This window comes from Oculina patagonica, chromosome 6 (assembly GCF_052425735.1).
Source record: "Oculina patagonica isolate OP01 chromosome 6, crgOcupat, whole genome shotgun sequence".
Lineage (NCBI taxonomy): Eukaryota > Metazoa > Cnidaria > Anthozoa > Scleractinia > Oculinidae > Oculina > Oculina patagonica.
Genome location: NC_135763.1, coordinates 7216649 through 7235070, shown reverse-complemented (window position 1 = coordinate 7235070; position 18422 = coordinate 7216649). Strand labels below are relative to the sequence as shown.

The window sequence follows — 18422 nt, the reverse complement described above, 5'->3', positions numbered from 1 at the left end:
AGTACACCCCTCCCCCGGGTTTCCAGACTGGTTGGTTTTCCTGTTCAATTGTTTTGTTATTAAATAAAGAGTTGGGTAAAGTGAAATATTGAAATATCATCTGTATTTGTGCTTAGCCCTTCACGTCTTGATATGCCGAATGGTTATTTGACCTTTTGTGAGGGTGTAATTTCGTCAACAAGAATGCCAGTTATAAAGCAAAATGTGACCAACATAGAGAAAAAAATCACAAAAAATGGTACAAGAAAGCAAGGAATACAAATGATGATGATGATGATTATTATTATTATTATTATTATTATTATTATTATTATTTTGTGTGCAGTATGATAGTTGATGAGTAATCGATGGGTCATCGATGAGTAATCAATAACATCAATAGGTAATCAATTACATCAATGAGTAATCGATGTCATCGATGAGTAATCGATAGGCCACAAAATTTTTGGGCTTCGATTACTCATCGATTACTTATTGATCATCGCCAATAATCAATGACTAATCAACTGATTACCCATCGATTACTCATTGATTACCAATTGATGTCATTGTTCATCGATTAGTTATGCCTGGTTAATTTCACTGTAGTGCTTAACAAAATCTGAAATTGTGGGACAACCTTAATAGCATATTCCGAGTATGCATGGCACATTTTCAGAAAATTGTATACGTACATCGGCAATTGCTCGCTTAATTACTCTCTCTTACACTTTTTTTTGGTATTTGTTCGAATATCAATCAATCAATCAATCAATCAATCAATCAATCAATCAAAACCTTTATTTAGAAACGATGGGGTAAAAAAAGCTACATAGATTGTGGGGTCGTGTGTAAATAAAACATTAATACTATTAGATAAAGACATTAAACTATATTAAGGTAAAAACGCTAAACTTATCGCTAAAAATGATTTAAATTACTAAATTGTTACAACGACAAAAAGATAAAAAACACTAAGAACTCTTACAATAGGGATTGTTAAAATGGGTATTTTAAATTATGTTCCGTGTTGATCATTTTCATAAAACTCCTAAGGGATATTGCTTCGTGGCACTCGCGGTAAAAAGTTCCAGAGCACTGCCCTTCTGTAAGAAGTTGAAAGTTTCATGGAATTGTCATTAAATGATGAAGGAATTAGTAGATGTTTTTTTTTTCAGAATCGAAAGTTTGTATGTATTTCTTAAAGTGACCCATTTAGCGCGGTCAAGGACTTTAGTAGATGGCATGTCTTTTGGTAGGTTAAAAATGATCCTTGCCGCTCTGCAGTGCAACCTTTCAAGTGCATCAAAGTCGTCTTGACGACTCATGTCCCACCAGACGGTTATACCATACGTGACTAACGGGATTACAATTATGTCGTATAACTTTTAAAAAAGAACTTGCTTAGATAAAAACCTACCATTCTTAATGAGGTTTGGCACATCTGCAAAGTTCTTCTTAAGGTTATTGACCTGTGGAGACCAACTCAAGTTTGTGATCTATCAACGCCCACGAGTCGGCTATGTTAAACCCAATTGAGGCAGTTTTCTATTAGCAGTATCGGAGGAAGGGGGCCAGTGATAGATCCTTTGCAGATAAGCATACAGTGCACCAGGCGTATAATTCTTTAAGTGATTGATTAAGGGCATCTGAGACTTCCTCTATACTGTTTCCAACACAGTAAAGGGTAGTGTACTAAGCGTACATATACACGGTGGCTGACTGTACAGACTCCACGAGGTCGCTTGTATACAGGACGAACAACGTGGAACCAAGACCACTGCATTGTGGAACGCCGGATGCCTCAAGGCTGTAGCTAGATCTCTGCCCGTTCAGGACCGTATACTGTGACCTGGACGTTAGGGGGCCGCGTATACCATATTTGCACTGGAGAACTAAACGAATCCAATCATTCGATTTCAGTTCAATTAAGCCGATTAGATTATCGCGTGAGAACGCTAACGTGACTTTCCTTTTAGAATTCTATAGAAACTGCCTCGTCCCCAGGCGTCCTTCTCCAGGCCAGGCAACCCAGGGAGACCTATTGTGTCGGTATGCAACTGCCCCACTGAACTCTTGGCAACTTACCTCGATCAAATCACTTCTCCCTTAGTTCGCAGTTTGCCCAGCTATGTCAAGGACACCAACCACATGCTCGACATCGCGCAGACTTTTAGCTATCCGACGACCAGCGCTAATCGTTTTGTGTTCACAATGGACATCAAGTCTTTGTACACAGTAATACCAAACAACGATGGCCTTTTAGCGTTAACACATTTCTTAGACAAACGGCCAGTGCTGGAACCACCTACGCATACTTTAGTACGCCTTGCAGAGTTGGTCCTCACACTTAACAGCTTCAGTTTCAATGGAGGTTTCTACCAACAAACGGGTGGCGTGGCAATGGGAAGTAGACTTGGGCCCAACTACGCCTGTCTGTTCGTCGGCCACGTCGAAGAACAGATTTTCCAACAGTATCCTGGGAGGAAGCCTGACCTCTACAAGCGTTATATTGATGACATTGTAGGGGCAGCTGCTTGTAGCAAGAGCGAACTTGACGACTTTGCCACGTTCGTTAACAACTTCCATCCAAGCCTTCAGTTCACCTGGGCCATCAGTGACAAACAGCTTCCTTTCCTAGACCTCTTCCTGAAGCCAACACCTCAAGGACTGGCGACAACCATTCACTACAAGGAAACCGACTCACACTCGTATCTCACGTACACTTCGGCACATCCTGTCCAGTGTAAGAACTCCGTCCCTTATAGCCAGTTTCTACGCCTCAAACGAATATGCAGTGACGAAAATGACTATAACACCAAAAGCAAAGAAATGTCATCTTTCTTTCTGCACCGTGAGTATCCTCCAGCAGTTGTAGAGCGAGCCCTCCAACGCGTCAACAGCATCTCCCGCGAAACTGCCTTGCGACCATCTAACGACGGGCAATCCAACGAGCAAGTTATCCCCTTGGTATTAACTTACAACCCAATCAACCGCCACGTGAAGAACATTCTTTCAAAGAACTTCTCTCTGCTCAAATCAGATCCTGAAACAAAGGAACTCTTTGACAACTCGCGCGTACTCGGTGCTTACCGCCGGGACACCAATTTAAGAGATTCCTTGGTTCGCAGCAGTCTTCAATCCGGCGCTAACACAGGGGATGAACCCCATGGAACCTTTCCGTGCCACCGCCCACGATGCAGGACCTGCGCCCATGCCAATCCAGCCTCCCAGATCAACACCCCTGGTGGACCGCTGACAATACGACAGAGGTTCTCGTGCACGACCAGTAACATCGTTTATATTATCACTTGTCGTGCATGCACCATGTCGTACATTGGCGAAACAGGACGTAGGCTCGGTGATAGGTTCTGCGAACATTTAAGATCTGTCGAGAGGAAAGCTGACCTGCCCGTAGCAAAACACTTCTCCTCGCCTGGTCACACAACAGATGACATGATGGTGTCTGTTGTGCGATCAGGCCTTACGAACATCAGAGAAAGACGCAGCGCGGAAGGCCGCCTGATCTTCAAATGCCGCACTCTACAGCCGCGCGGCATAAACATTGACTTTGCTTTTATTTAAATGGACTCAGTTAGCGCGCGCGCACGCAATGTTGCCACATTCAAAGAAAATGACGCGCGCTGACTTTAACGGCTATTTTCCACTGATGAAGGGACAGAAGTCCCGAAACGTCTGGATTTATTTACAAAAATTAGCGCATAAACGAAACTCTAACTTTATTATGTGATCAACAGACTGCGCTACACAGTTTTGAACAATATTTTGACAATATTGTGATCTTATTGTCCTTCTCCTTGGTCGTGCACGGGGGCAACCATTGACCCCCGCGCTTCCTGTTTTCCCGCCTTACCGCGTTAACCGACCGGCCGACCGGCACCTGGAGACGAAGCAGCTACAGAAAACTTTGACAAATCTTCGGTGTTTATATAGACAGTAGTTCGACAGCGAAATAATTAACTGATAAGGATAAAAAAGCCAGACAAAACGTGTGTTGCACGTGTTGTTTCGACCGTCTTCCATCATCCCGTTTCCCGCCCGAAAAAAAAAAAAAAAAAAAAAAAAACAACAACAACAACAACAACATTGAAAACAATTATTCCCGCGTCCCGTCATGAATAACCAACTTCCTGCTTCTCGCCGACCCCTTACAATCCCGCATTTCTCCTCAAAAGTTACTTTCATCCGGTATCCCGGCAGCGAAAATTAAGACCAATAAAGTTGATAGATATTAAAAAAGTCTCATCCCGCATCCCGCTAACCCTATGTTAGACCCTCGATAAAATTCTCAACCGCGGATATTGCATTTCTAGCTTTCTGATTGGTTTGCTGAATCCCGGTTATCAGCTCGTATACCTATGTTTGACCTTATATGGGAAATGAGTGCGGCAAGTGCCGCTTAGCGTAAATTTTTTTTTGCGGGAAGCGACAGCATCAAATAAAGGTTTTAAACAGCAAATTTGGCGAGCTTTATGAACAAGAAATAATTAGCGGCGCCTACAAAGACCACAGAAATGCCATAGTAAATTTAATTACGCAAAACAAAAAGAATAGATGCGAAAAGTTTATAATTAATAATACTTTTAAACGCACAACAACAGCGTTTGAATAAAGTAGAAAAGCAGCAAATAATTTACGAAACTAGAGAACGGCAAACTGACACAGTTTCATTCAGTGTACGTACGTCATAAAACTAGGCTCAGCACTTCAGTAAAGTTTGTTACCTTTCAATCTTGGTTTTGTCCTTTTTAACTTTAATAAACCTGTTCCTCTTTGAGCTAAGTTTCGCTTCCAATAATATAGCAGTCGTGATGACAGCCGTGGAGCCGTAAAGAAGTACAATGTAAACACTTGCTTCGTTTGACTTGCACAAGACTTGTAGTTTTCAGAAAAGCTTTTGCTTCGGATCTTCTCGTAAATCTTAACTGTTGTCACAGTTTCCAGGATATTTAGACGACTTTAGAGGGGATTGTTCGCTCGCTTTCCTCGTATGTTTCATTCAACACAAGAAGTGAATACCGCGCCAGAAATTTTCGCGCCTTCTCATACCATCACTTCGTTTACATCAAAATGAAATGTCCAGTCGATTTAAACTTGAGAATAATTTAATAAAACAATTATTCCATTCGCCCTTGTTGGATACGAGTCGATATAGCCAAATCGGCGGTTCGCGCCTCGTTGGCTATTTACCACCTCGTATCCAACGCGGGCTCATGGAATAATTGGAGGCTACTAGATCAAACCGGGACCTTTTCTTAGGTTAGGCATGGCGCTATTCAAGCTAACCGGAATACCAGTCAGCCAGACTGCAGTCTGTATTTGTTGCACACCGGTAGATACCTAGTGTCCGATAGCACAATTAATGAAACAGATTTTTTAAAGTGAAATTTATTTCATACATGCACCTGTTTTTATAATTATCCCCTTTCAGTGAATAAATTGAAAATATATATTTTTCTGCAAATGTTTAAAAATATCCCAAATTCACTTTAGTAATAAAAGTTTTATTAACTCAGCCTAATAGCTAAGCAGTCACAAAGTTTTGTCCTGCCGTCTTGTGATACTATGCTGTAACTAACTACGATTTGGAAATGTCCATATTGAAATAACAAAATATAACTAACTGAGCTTGTTGAAGCACCAAACAACAATAGAAAAGGAAACTGGACTTTGACTTTTTGTAAGATCTTAAGATAATCATTATTTTTACTCGTCATATAGCCTGCGTAGCAGGCGTCTGTTTACGTTTTTTAGCGCATTTAAAAGAGTGGGCGATCGTGAGAAGGCTGCGAAAGGGCATATGACACTGCCTTTATATTAAGTATATTTTATATTTGGTTTAAAATTTTTCAAACCAGTTTGATTTTTATTTTTCATTGTCTATGTTTATTTTCATAAAATCAAACTCGCTGGTTTGAAAAATTTTAAACCAAAGATAACTGAAATTAAACCACAACATATATTTTATCAGAAGCATATCACCTAGGTGATATGCTTCTGATTTTACATATATTATCTACTGGATAGTAAGTGTTTCATTTTAACCAGCTGGACTGTGTTTCAATGTTTTGTATAAAAATAATCATTGACTAGCATCAAAGGCACTGATGCTGAAGTTATACATGTAAAGAGCTGTGTACAGCTGTTATTTTTATGGATTGCACGCCTTTCATGCTAGCCAATAATATTTCCGTTATTGTCTTCCCATAGCAATCTACAAAATATATCAAATCTAAAATTAGTTATTAACCTAAATGGATCAGTAATCAAATACTCTAAATCCTATCTTGATATTTTTTTTTCTACAAACATAAAGTTCTGTAGTTTTTTTTCTTGGACATTTTCACAATCCAGCAATTGCAATTCCTTTTCTGTCATACTCATTACTTTCTAGAGTCTTCAGCATACATTCTGCCACATCTGCACATGTGATCTTGTTTGTTGTTCCAGTGTTACATTGCCCTTCTTCAACCTTATAGTTTCCGGTCTGTTCACCTGAAAAAGTTGCAAGTCATGTTAGTCTCTTAAGAAGCCCAATTTCTCTATACAGTCAAAGCTTTCTATTTGTTGTGGTTTACAGCAATATGTGACTCCTGAAGTTCAAAATTCAACTAATGATTGCGTTTTCCCTGCAGCCAACTGAATCATAATTATGACGACAGCAAACAAGCTATGAAAAACAGAAACAAACAAAATGGATCAAAATCTACCAATCACATTATTGAAGGACGTGACCTTTTGACCCAGTTGAAGTAAACTTCTGTTTCCCGGGAGGTCCGCTAAGATGATTGATGGCAGCAAAAAGTGTACACCATTTGTTGAGGGTTGAATTTTTAGAGTTTGCATACCACTGAAATGGCAATAAAATCAATTAAGTTGCAATAAAAAGGCTAATCACAGGTTCGCAGCTTTTTTGAAATAATTGCTGCTGTCCTTGTGCAGCACCTGTCAAAGAGCAATACAAGAAGCTGGAAACATCTCATTGCAGGTGCAGGGTCTAATTGAAAGCACTGACAGCAGCATTTTTGTCCCCAGAGCTGATTGTCCCTCTTAGCTGGCCATGGCTGAGCCTGGGGCACAAAAAAACAAGTGGCTCTTGGGACACATGACTTTGATTTGCTGGAATTGAACAAAGGGAATTTCAAGCCTAGCCTATCAAAACAACCCTTTTAATAGCCTACGTGGCCCACGTTCAAAGGGAAAGGAGAAGGGGAGTTCGGGCGCGAAGTGCGAGGAGAGAGCGCGAAGCGCGATTGGCGAAGGGGGGAAGGGGAACGCCTGCCCTGACGCTATTGTTTTTTTCATACTGCCCCTAAAGTGTTCCCCTTCCCCCCTTCCCCGATCGCACTTCGCGCTCTCTCCTCGCATCTCGCGCTTCGCGCTCGAACTCCCCTTCTCCTTCCCCTTTGAACGCCGGCTACGCAGGCTACTGTTTTAAACTATCGTATAACAAAGGGATTTTACATTGTTTTATTTGATTGGTTGTTCCTTGTATTTATTTCATTTCATTCACCCACCAGAGAGCAATAGAAGAAGCTGGTACTGGGTCTTATTGAAAGCACTGACAGCAGCATTTTTGTCCCCAGAGCCGCTTGTCCCTCTTAGCCAGCTGAGCCTGGGGCACAAAAAACCAAGTGGCTGTGGGGCCACATGATTTGATTTGTCATGTGTCCCCAAATCCTTGAGCCCGTTGTTTCTCGTGCTCCAGGCTCAGCCGGCTAAGAGAGACAAGAAGCTCTGGGGATTAGAATGTGACAGCAGGTCTACATACCCACTAGTAGCCGACATGGTCTAACAATAGTGTAATTCAATGCCTGTGAGTCACTGCTTTCCAGCATTTTTTCCATGGTTGCCATATCCTTGATCACTCCATTAAGAAACAGTGGCTTTATAACCCATTCTAGAAACCAGTAATTGTTTGGCCCTGGCTGAGTACACCATGATGTTACAGTCACTAGCCGAGTGATTTTGTGCCTAAATGAGGAAGTAATAAAATAATAAAATAATAATAATGAGTGAAGTATTCTTTTTTTAATTGCAGAACATAGAGTCACAGCACAAATAAGAAAACTGTGAACACTTTGATTTTACTTGGACATGAAACTTTTTTGTACAAAACCATCAAATGACCTGACAGCTCAATCTGCAGGGCACAGTTACAAAACAAATTGACTGCGATGGAGCCAAAATATCTTCCAATGGAAGTATAACAAATGTGTTTATGGTTTTCAGATTGGCACAGCAACCCTAAAATTTTCAACAGAGTTAAAAAATAACTCCAGTTTTAGCAGAGCAATGTCGCCAATGGTGGTCCAAGAAAAGAATGCTTGGACACTAGAGACAAATTCACGACTGATTTTAACATTTGTTTAACTTTAGCACATGCTTTTAGCCAGGATTTGTAAATGGTGGCACTCAAACTCTTACTGTCATGTGGGGATCAAGACCCCAGGGGGGGGGGGGGTACTCCCTATAATGGCCTATACGGGGAGGCTCCGCCCGAAAGGGGTACCTTTTTCAGGCTTCAGGTATATAAAAGGGTAGGGATTTCACAAGTTTAAGTATATGAAAGGGTATGGAAATCTGTCATTTGGCTATTTAAAAGGGCCTGTGTTCGTCCACACGACGAACCAGGCGTAAAAATATGGATCCATCCCATGGTGGACCATCTCCTGGACCCTGACCTCGTGGAAAAATTACCTTACAACTTTTCTTAATTCCAGGCATAACTAATCGATGACATCAATGAAATCAATGAGTAATCAATGAGTAATCGATGGGTAATCAGTTGATTAGTCATTGATTATTGCCGATGATCAATGAGTAATCCATGACTAATCGATAGGCCACAAAATGTTTGGTCATCGATTGCATCGATTAGTCATTGCATTGATTGAATTGATTACTCATCGATATAGTCTCGTGGTTGTAAACCGGAACTTGTAAAAGTACGTATAACTTGTATAACACGCTATAACAATCTAACAATATCATGGTAACACGTGAAAAAAGTACAGAAAGTAAAAGTGCTTGCAGCTGTTCCGGTACGTAATGTAAGTGCTTATGATGGCTGTCTCCCTAAGCCGAAGCAGTTTTACTTTGCTGACAAACATCCACCGACCAAAATCTATAACCACGTAGTCGATTCTTGTCTTCGTACTTGTTAGTTTCATTTCCAGACCCGGGGGGGGGGGGGGGTACTCCCTATAATGGCCTATACGGGGAGGCTCCGCCTGAAAGGGGTACCTTTTTCAGGCTTCAGGTATATAAAAGGGTAGGGATTTCACAAGTTTAAGTATATGAAAGGGTATGGAAATCTGTCATTTGGCTATTTAAAAGGGCCTTTAATTAAAATATTTCGAACAGACGCATTTTTTGGCTGTATTATTTTAATTTATTAAGCGCTACATAAAAATGACAGGAAAACGTCCTATTTTAAGTCCCCGCCATGTCTCTTAGGTATATGAAAGGGGTATCTTTTTTCAGTTGAAGGTATACGAAAGGGGTACAATTTCTGCCAAAAATGGTATATAAAAGGGTAAGGGGTTAGAACTTGGGGCGGAGCCTCCCCGTATAAAACTTTTTTGAGTACCCCCCGGGATCAAGACACCACCCTCCTTACATGGTCTGGGGCATGCTCCCTTAAAAAAAATGCAAAATTTAAGTATCTTTGTTGTATTTTCAGCAGTTTCCATTTGCATATTAATTTTTTTTTAAAAGTTTTCAATTCTACTTACCGTATTTACTCCAATAAGTGCCACGGCGCTTATTAAATCTTTCGCGCCTCAAGTGCGGTGCTTATTCGAAGGCGGCGCTTATTTGAGGGTGGCAATTATTTAAAATTTGGACGCTACAAAGAATCTTATCTTTTACAGTTATTGAAAAGAGCGTCTCTTGATCGTCAGTATTTGTCTCTTGCTGAGACAGAAGTGGCGCTAGCTGTCGTGGCAAAGTTTGTGGCCTTCACAACATCTACAGAACTACGTATTGTAAGAGTGTTGAATAGAAAAACTAATGGGATGGGCGAGCGATAAAACAATGACTCATAACTGCAAAACATCGCTTTTGATGCAAAGAGACGTTCAAGCTTGTTTTAGAGTTGCTTTGTAGTGTCGTTTTGAGTAAAACGAAATTCTTTAAATAAGCGCCGCATCAGGACTGCGGCGCTTATTCGGGGGCAGCGCTTATTAACTTTTTTGTCCCAAATGCGGCGCTTATTAGAGGGCGGCGGTTATTCGGGGGCAGCGCTTATTCGAGTAAATACGGTACTTAATAATAATTCGACAATCAAGATGTGAAGTAGTACTTGTAATAATGTTCTTCAAAAATTAGGCATCTGTAGACACAGGATACTCAATGAGCCATTGGGCTGAAAACCAGGTTTAACACATTGCTCACCTACTCATTGCCTCTGTGATGGCATTCATGGACTCCGAGTAGAAAGTGGTTGGGTTAAAAATGTTTGCATAAACTCCTAAACTGGACAACACAGCATCTTTTCCATCAAGGGCAGCAGCAACACTCTCCATGTCACAAGCATCTCCCTTCACTAACACTAAATTTTCACGTCTGTTGAAATGAGAATGTTGAAATAAGAATAAGAGTGAATGTCTGCCATTCACTGTTGTTCATTCACTGTTGTTCATATTCTTGTAACACAGAATGAAATAAAATACTGGTATCCAAGAAATGTTAAAGAGAACTTTATGAACACTAACATAAGTTCTACAAACAGTAACAGCAAAATATCCAGCTTTTTACAAGTGAGGTAAGGCCATCCCAATAAAATGCTTCGTTTCCCATCGCCTGACCGACCCATTTTTCCAAAAGTAAAAAAAAAAATTCCAGATTCACTAGTCAAAGAAGCAAGTACTTCAATTTACAAGCACACGATCGTTTTAATAACAACAATTGAATGATGTGAAGTAATAATGAACGAAAAGACCACGTTTTCGAGTTGACTTTGTAATCAGCCTTTCTTACTTAGCAGCCTGGCCTTTTCTGGGACCCAGAACCCTTCACTGAGTGTCCATTCTTTTTTGTTTTGTTTTTGCCGACCGACAGACCCACCATCACAAGAGACGGGGTGATGGGAAACGAAACATTTTAATATTGGGATGGCCTAACTTCAATTTAAACTGAGCGAGGAATTAATTTTAAGCTTAGGCCATCCCAATAAAATGTTTCGTTTCCCATCACCCCGTCTTTTGTGATGATGGGTCGGTCGGTCGGGCAAAAAAAGAAAAAAAAGAAAAAACACTTGGGTTCCAGAGAAGGCCGGGCTGCTAAGTAAGAAAGCCTGATTACAAAGTCAACTCGAAAACGTGGTCTTTTTGTTCGTTATTCCTTGTTGTCAAATGTCTAAACAGTCTTTAAATAACGTAGTATCGATGTTTATTAAAGACAAAGACATCATATACCAATCGTTGTTGATAAAACAAGATCGTGTGTGCTTGTAAATTGAAGTACTTGCTTTTTTAACTAGTGAATCTGGAATTTTTTTTTTTTTTTACTTTTCGAAAAAAATGGTTCGGTCGGGCGATGGGAAACGAAACATTTTATTGGGATGGCCTTACAGAAAAAAAAATTAAAAAAATAAAAGCAATATATTTATTTTAAAAAAATAAAAATAGTTTTGGATAGGAGGGTCTATTTAATACAAAGACAGGGTAAATTTGTTTTTCCTAATTAAAATGGCGACCAACTTTTTGGAATTGGCTACTGCTTTAAAATATTTAGGAGTAAGTGGCTACTTGAAAAAAAGTTATTTTACACCCTTGATGAGACAAGCTTGACTGGTTACAGTCGCTTTCTTTTGGAGACATTGAACCGAACTTATTTATAATTTGACTTGAACACACTCAAGTTTAGCTGTACCCTAGCATGCAAAGGCATTTCCAGGTTTCAGGAGACGAAAAAAGCAAATGCTCTTGCAGGCCACTAGCTCTGTAGCTACGCGATGTCCCCAAAAAAAAAAACACCCCCCCGCGTTTATTTAATTTTATTAAGAAAATAAAAATGTTGGTTTTTTTTTTTTTGGGGGGGGAAAAAAAAAAAAAAAAAAAAATTTTTTTTTTTTGGGGGAAAAAAAAAAAAATTTTTTTTTGGGGGGGGGGTGTGTGGTCTTTTTTTTTTTTTTTTTTTTTGGGGTAAAATTTTTATTTACCCCGTAAAAGGGGGGTGTGGATATAAAATGGAATGGCCCTGTTTATTAAAATTAAATGATCACTCACTGAGTACTCAGTTTCTCAGGCGTTATCACTACAGCCGTCACATGATGTCCTTTTTCCAGTGCTTGTTTTACCACCTCGTTTCCTGTACGACCTGTAGCTCCAAAAACAACAAGTTTGAGCTTTTTGAAAGGACTGCTGTCTCCCGGTGCCGCCGCCATGTTGGATATGAAATAGTCGAGGCGGGACTGGGTCAGAGAACTGTCACATGTCGGGAAAGGCTGGGCACCAAAGAGAAACTGCCCGTCAATCGTCAGTAATTTAGTGATTTTCTTTTTCACGCCATTTGGTTGATGAAACAAAACTGTTCCAAAACAGACGTTCGAAAGAAACGTTTGTCGCTTGACTTAATGGCTATTCGTGACCATATTCATACCACCTGCCATTCCGATAATCTTTTTTACTGCGTTTTCTGCCGGCAATTCCCACTTCTTGGTTAAAGATGATTTCCAGTCCGTACTGCGCAATCTCCGCCTGCAATGTTTATGAGTCTCACAAACAGAAGAATGTTTTACTAGCAAAAATAAAAATTCCGGGACAAAACTTACCTTTTTCTTCATTATTAACGCCAGATATCCTTGCAAAACAATTATAACGAGTAAAAGAAGCTAGACGGTATTTCAAACGGACGTTCTAGCTCATCGTGAATTCTTGAACGAAACGATCCGTAATGGCGAACTAAAAACTTCATGTACGCTATCACCGAAGGGTAACGTTTCAACGAATTCAAAACAAAAACGAAAACAAACCCTGAGTCTGCGCAGTACGGACTGGAAATCATCTTTAAACAGAACGAAGACTTATTTAGGAGTCGTTTTAGCGAACATTCTGTTTGCGAGGTGTACGCAACAACACCCCTGGGTCTCCTGTGGTCCATTTCAAATCCACGGGTCGCAGTATTTCTGATGTCCAGGTACAAGATTTAGAACAAAAATCTAACGTAAGCAGCTCCCCGGGGGGGGGGGGGGGTACTTGAAATAGTTATCCGCTCTTTGAACAACCGGGCCCTGATGTCCAGGTACGAGATTTAGAACAAACATCTAACGAAAGTAGCTCCCGGGGGGGGGGGGGGTGAGTTACTAAAAACGTTTTATACGGGGAGGCTCTGCCCGGACGTCCAACCCTTTACCCTTTTATATATTTAAAAGAACCCCTTTCTAAAACCTTTTATTTGAAAAAGGTACCACTTTCACGACATGACATATGCCTTAAACGGGAAGTTTCCTTGGCATTTTTATGCGTTATGCAGCGCTTTATAAATTAAGATGATACAACCAAAAGTTGTGTCTGCTTGAAATATTTAATGTAAAAGCCTTTTTAAAATTAATAAATATCATTATGGCAGATTTCCCTATCCTTTCATATACCTAAACTTGTGAACTTCCTACACTTTTTTAGACCTGAAGCCTGAAAAAGGTACCCCTTTCGGGCGGAGCCTCCCCGTATAGGACATTATATAGAGTACCCCCCCCCCCCATTATTTTCCAGGTAGGAACTGTTTAGCCAACATGACTGAATATCATCTTCAGCTTCATTTCAACTGTGAGTTGCATGTATGCGCGCGCTATTCTATACACACGCACGCGCTTCTATTTGTCGTCCTAAATATCAATTGCGTCAGTTTAACCGTTCACTCTCTAACACTGAAGAAGAGTTATTCACCCGAAACGTATGTTTTTACAACCATTTATGACACTTTTTTATATTGTTTTACAATTCCTGCTTTTCATGCTAAATTTTCGTTGTCATTAGGTGAAAGATAAACTAAAAATATACATTTTTGCAAATTTCCAGGCCCCAGTTGTTCGAAGGGTGGATAGCGCTATCCACTGGATAAAGCATTATCCGGTGGATAGCGTAGTATCCACCGTTTTGTTAAGTCACTTATCCACTGGATAGCGGTTTATCCGGTGGATAGTGTTATCCACCCTTTGAAAAACTGGGCCCAGATCGATAGTGTCATTCGTTTTTAAAACAGAGCATTTTGAATATTTGAGTTCTCCGTCGTATGTGACATCAAGCCGGAGTGCCGTGACAAAGCTGTTTTGTTTGAAAAAAGGCCTTTCCTTTCCATTTTGTGCAGATTGAACATTTCAGATATAATAAGTGGTGTTTATGTGAAAGTGTACTAGCTCTTAAGCCAAGGATGGCCGCTGTTGTAAACAGAATTAAGTCCCAGATGAGCCTCCCCGTATTAAAACAAAACATGTTTGAGTATCCCACTCCCCGGGGATCTTGAAACTTGTGGTAAACTACACTGATTGAAAACGTCATTGGTTGAAACGTACTATAGCGACTGACTTAATAATAAATAAACGTGGCAATCGCTAAGTTTTATCGCGTCTTTATAAAAATCACAATCTCAAAGAAAAGTACTTGGGACACCATTTAAAACGCGACAATTCGTCACGAATGCTAGGAAATAGAGATCCCCCTCCCACCCATCCCCTTTTACAATGGTACAACATCATTAGAAGTGGGGAAAGGGGGGATTACTAGATATTTTGTATTTCAGACGGCAAAAACAACAACAACAACAACAGCAAGTGTCCTTCTCCCATCGCCAATCTGAATTGCTTTTTGCTCCGTCTGGCGTCCCAAGCTTTCGTGCGTTTCTCATATTCTCGAAAAAAAAAAAACGAGTGCAACCCAGGTGATAGTGAAACCTCCTACGTAATACTACTTTTTGGGGGTTCGCCGCAAGATTTGTGTGTGAAAGGCCCCGTGTCTAGTACAAAATGGCGTGCTATTAACTTATCACGCACAGTACAAAGTAATGGAAATGGAGAATTTGGTCCTGAAAAAGAAATGAAACATACTTCGAGACAAAAATGAATGTGACCAATCTGTCAGTGGGAGTTATAAAGAGAGAAGCAGAGACACCAGTAAAGGTCAAAAGGAAGGCTTTATTAAAGGCTTATGTTTCCTTCTCCAGCAAAACATGACCCACTTTACGGCTAATCATGCTTCAACTTCTTGTTGTGTTTTCTAAACAACACGTAATGTTCTACCCCATAACATAAAACCTTGCTCATAATTAAAAGCCTTTCCGACGACAAACATGCTTGGTTAATCAGAAGTGCTGTGATATTAATAGTAAGGCGGCTCTCCGCTGTTCAAGAAAATTTATTATCCAACACCGTTCCATGGCGTACAAATCACGCGTGATGCAAATACGTATTTTGCACGTTATACTCAGCCAAGATTACCTTTTTGGTTGGCTGGATACCCAGTGGTTGCCAGCTCGTATTCCAAAAGCTCTCTTCGTATTCTGTCTTTCGAAGAATTTTCAATTAGAACCAGGAAGATCACACATTGCCTTTGCTAAGAGCAGTGTATTCCGATTGGTTTGTGTAATCGAACGAGTGTTTACGGGAGACGCCTTTTTAAACTTTGAGAACATCGGTTCTAGTCGGTATTGGAAATTATCAAATTCAAACCGGGCTTTTTTTCGTAGAATGGAAGCGCTCTTCCGTTTTTTTGACCAAATGCGCAGCGGTGCTTTATACTTTCTTAGTCGTGACCTGGAGATTCTTACAGAAGATGCCCCAAATCGTAAAGCATAAAGATCATGTTCCCTCCGTCAAACAATGTTTGCGTAATAACGCACAATTAACTTTGAAACAAATCATTTTATGAAAAATTCCTGCAAATGTTCCACAAAACTGAATGAACCTGCACTGAAAAAAAAAAACCAATTTCTGCAACAATTGTCTGAAGAATCTAAACCGACACAGGCGATTTTACTGAGAAAGTTTAAACAATTCTGATGCAAGAAAGCGGATGGATAATAAATTGGTTCAATGCAAAGCCAGCGTTGCCGTACATTTTTCTCTATTTTTGTTTTTTGACTCGCCAAACAGAATTGTAATGATTTGCCGCGTTAAGACTTGATTGAACTTCACAGCAGGGCAAGCATGTCTGTCGAGGAAATTGAATGAACGTCACTTATCCTACAAAAAAAACTATCCAAGGACGCAAAATACAACAATGCGCCACAGTTAAAAAACATTACCAAATTCCTTATCACAAGTGACTTCATAAGACCTTTGTATTTTCTTGTTTAAAGACTAAAAACACTACCAAATTCTTGGTTATAAATGACATGAAAAACCTTAGTATTTCTTGTTAAAGGCTAAAAACACTTCTAATTTCCTGATTACAAATGGCATCAAAAACCTTAGTTTTTCTTGTTTAAAGACTAAAAACACTTCTAAATTCCTGATTACAAATGGCATCAAAACCTTGGTTTACACTACCAAATTCTTGATTATAAGCGACCTCGTAGACCTGACTGTATTTTTTTGTTTAGTGACTTAAAACACAATAAAATTCATGATTATAAATTTATCACAAGACCTTAAATTATCATGTTTAGTGACCAAAAACTTTACAAAATTCGTGACTATAAAAGACTGTTTATAAATATTAGTATTGTCTTGTTTAGAGACCTAAAACGCTACCAAATTTCTGATTAAAAATGACACCATAAGCTTGTAGTAATTACTTGTTCAGTGACTAAAACACTACCAAACTCCTGATTATGTATGACACAATAGACCTCAGTTATTTTTGTTGAGTCTTACAAATATGCGAGGCAGCGAGGCGTGCGAGGCAAGGCAGCTAGCGAGGCCTGCGAGACAAGGCAGCGAGGCATGCGAGGCAGAAAACCCTACTCCAAGTACAAAGGCTAACCGTAAGGTACCAAAGCTAACTGTAGGCTAACCGGAGTGCTATTGAGGCTAACCGGAGTGTCATTATGCTAACTTTGTGACGACCCTTTTTGTGTTGTGACTGATGGCACCGATAGATACCCCGCAGTATTTTCTTGTTTAGAGAATAAAAACACCACCAAACTCGGTATTATAAATGATAAGACCTTTCTGGCAAGTTGAAATTACTAGTACAGTATATCATTTGTTTGATTTTCTCAGTCATTCGGCTTAAAACTATCCATCTTTGTTGATTGCTAGGATTTGATGTAAATCTTCAATTTCTGAGATTTTAACGTACAAATGTCAAGTGACATCATCAATATCAAGTGATTGTGAGATCCACCGTCCCGATTATCTTGTAACTGGCTGTGAGTGAACTTTAACAGTTTGCTAGCTTGTTTGAGGTCATTAAAAAAAACTAACCGTGGCATATGAAAATTATTCGCATTTAATTAAAAAAGTAGGCCTCAAAAAACCGCTCATTCTGTCAGGCTCTAATAAATTCTAACAAATTGATTAATATTTTCCTATTTAAACACGTGTTTTTTGAAAGGGACCTGTCAGACCGATCAAAACCCGCGGGCCACCTTAGGATAAAAATTCACGTGTAAGAGCTTTATGATTTCAAATTTTGAAGACTAAAAGCACAAGCCGAAAGGTCTTAAAAGTAACATCAAAGTATAGTCAGTATCAAACCACAAAAAAACTATGCTATCTTCTGACAATAATTACACTACACTTAAAGCCAAGCCCTACTATTATTTTCTGACTACGCAAAAGTAATAGGAAGAGCTTTTGATTTCACTAACAGCTCTTTTTTTTATCATAGGGTCTTTCAAAACAACTGCCATCCATTTGACACCTACTTGTCAGAGTAAGGCCATCTCAATACAGCTCAAACAGCAGTCTCTTTTGGCGGTTTATGAATAGTGATGTCTGTGATGGATACGTCACTCACACTGTAAACGGCGCATGGTTTCAGCTTGGATCTTTTCTTCGCCTCACTGCTGGTATTGGCTTCTGTGCCACAAGTCTCTGTTTCCTTCACGTTAGCTTCGTCGATTTCCTCAAGGCTAAATTCCATAGCTCCGGTGTCTTTTAAAGTGCTTGAAATCGACGGCATGTTTATTTTTCCCGTTTGCAGTTGTTGCTTAAGAGCATTCCTGCCAACCAATCCACGTAATTCGCCCTGTAACTCATTCAGAGGCAGCAGCATGGCCAAACAACACGACAAGGACCATTGTGGATTTTTGCGCCACTCTTTTATGTGACGGTAAACTAGTAGAAGGTACTGGACTGCAAAGAAAAAGAAGCTCCGGATTAGTAATCAACTAATAATGAGGACACGATAATAATAATAATAATAATAATAATAATAATAATAATAATAATAATAATAATAATAATAATAATAATAATAATAATAATAATAATTAAAACATGTTTATACAGGATGACCATTTCATTTTTAAAAACT

The 18422-nt window shown here is 39.6% G+C and overlaps 3 protein-coding genes across 3 annotated transcripts in view; all 3 read right to left on the bottom strand.

The window, feature by feature from the left end:
• The window catches only part of LOC144656588 (uncharacterized), a 507005-nt gene that overhangs the window by 51684 nt on the left and 436899 nt on the right, over positions 1 to 18422 (bottom strand). The gene's annotated exons all lie outside the window — the stretch shown is intronic.
• LOC144658085 (flavin reductase (NADPH)-like) lies at positions 6096 to 12391 on the bottom strand. Its single transcript, XM_078518406.1, has 4 exons — positions 12234 to 12391; positions 10399 to 10569; positions 7772 to 7974; positions 6096 to 6495 (listed from the first exon to the last, which is right to left on the bottom strand). The coding sequence occupies exons 1-4, from the start codon at positions 12389 to 12391 to the stop codon at positions 6344 to 6346; spliced, it is 684 nt and encodes a 227-aa protein (XP_078374532.1). The 3' UTR covers positions 6096 to 6343.
• Positions 15123 to 18422, bottom strand: part of LOC144658473 (uncharacterized) — a 31448-nt gene continuing 28148 nt past the window's right edge. Inside the window, exon 10 of the mRNA XM_078518886.1 lies at positions 15123 to 18241. Within this exon, the coding sequence (XP_078375012.1) occupies positions 17841 to 18241 (401 nt within the window). The 3' untranslated portion in view covers positions 15123 to 17840. The remainder of the gene's footprint in view (positions 18242 to 18422) is intronic.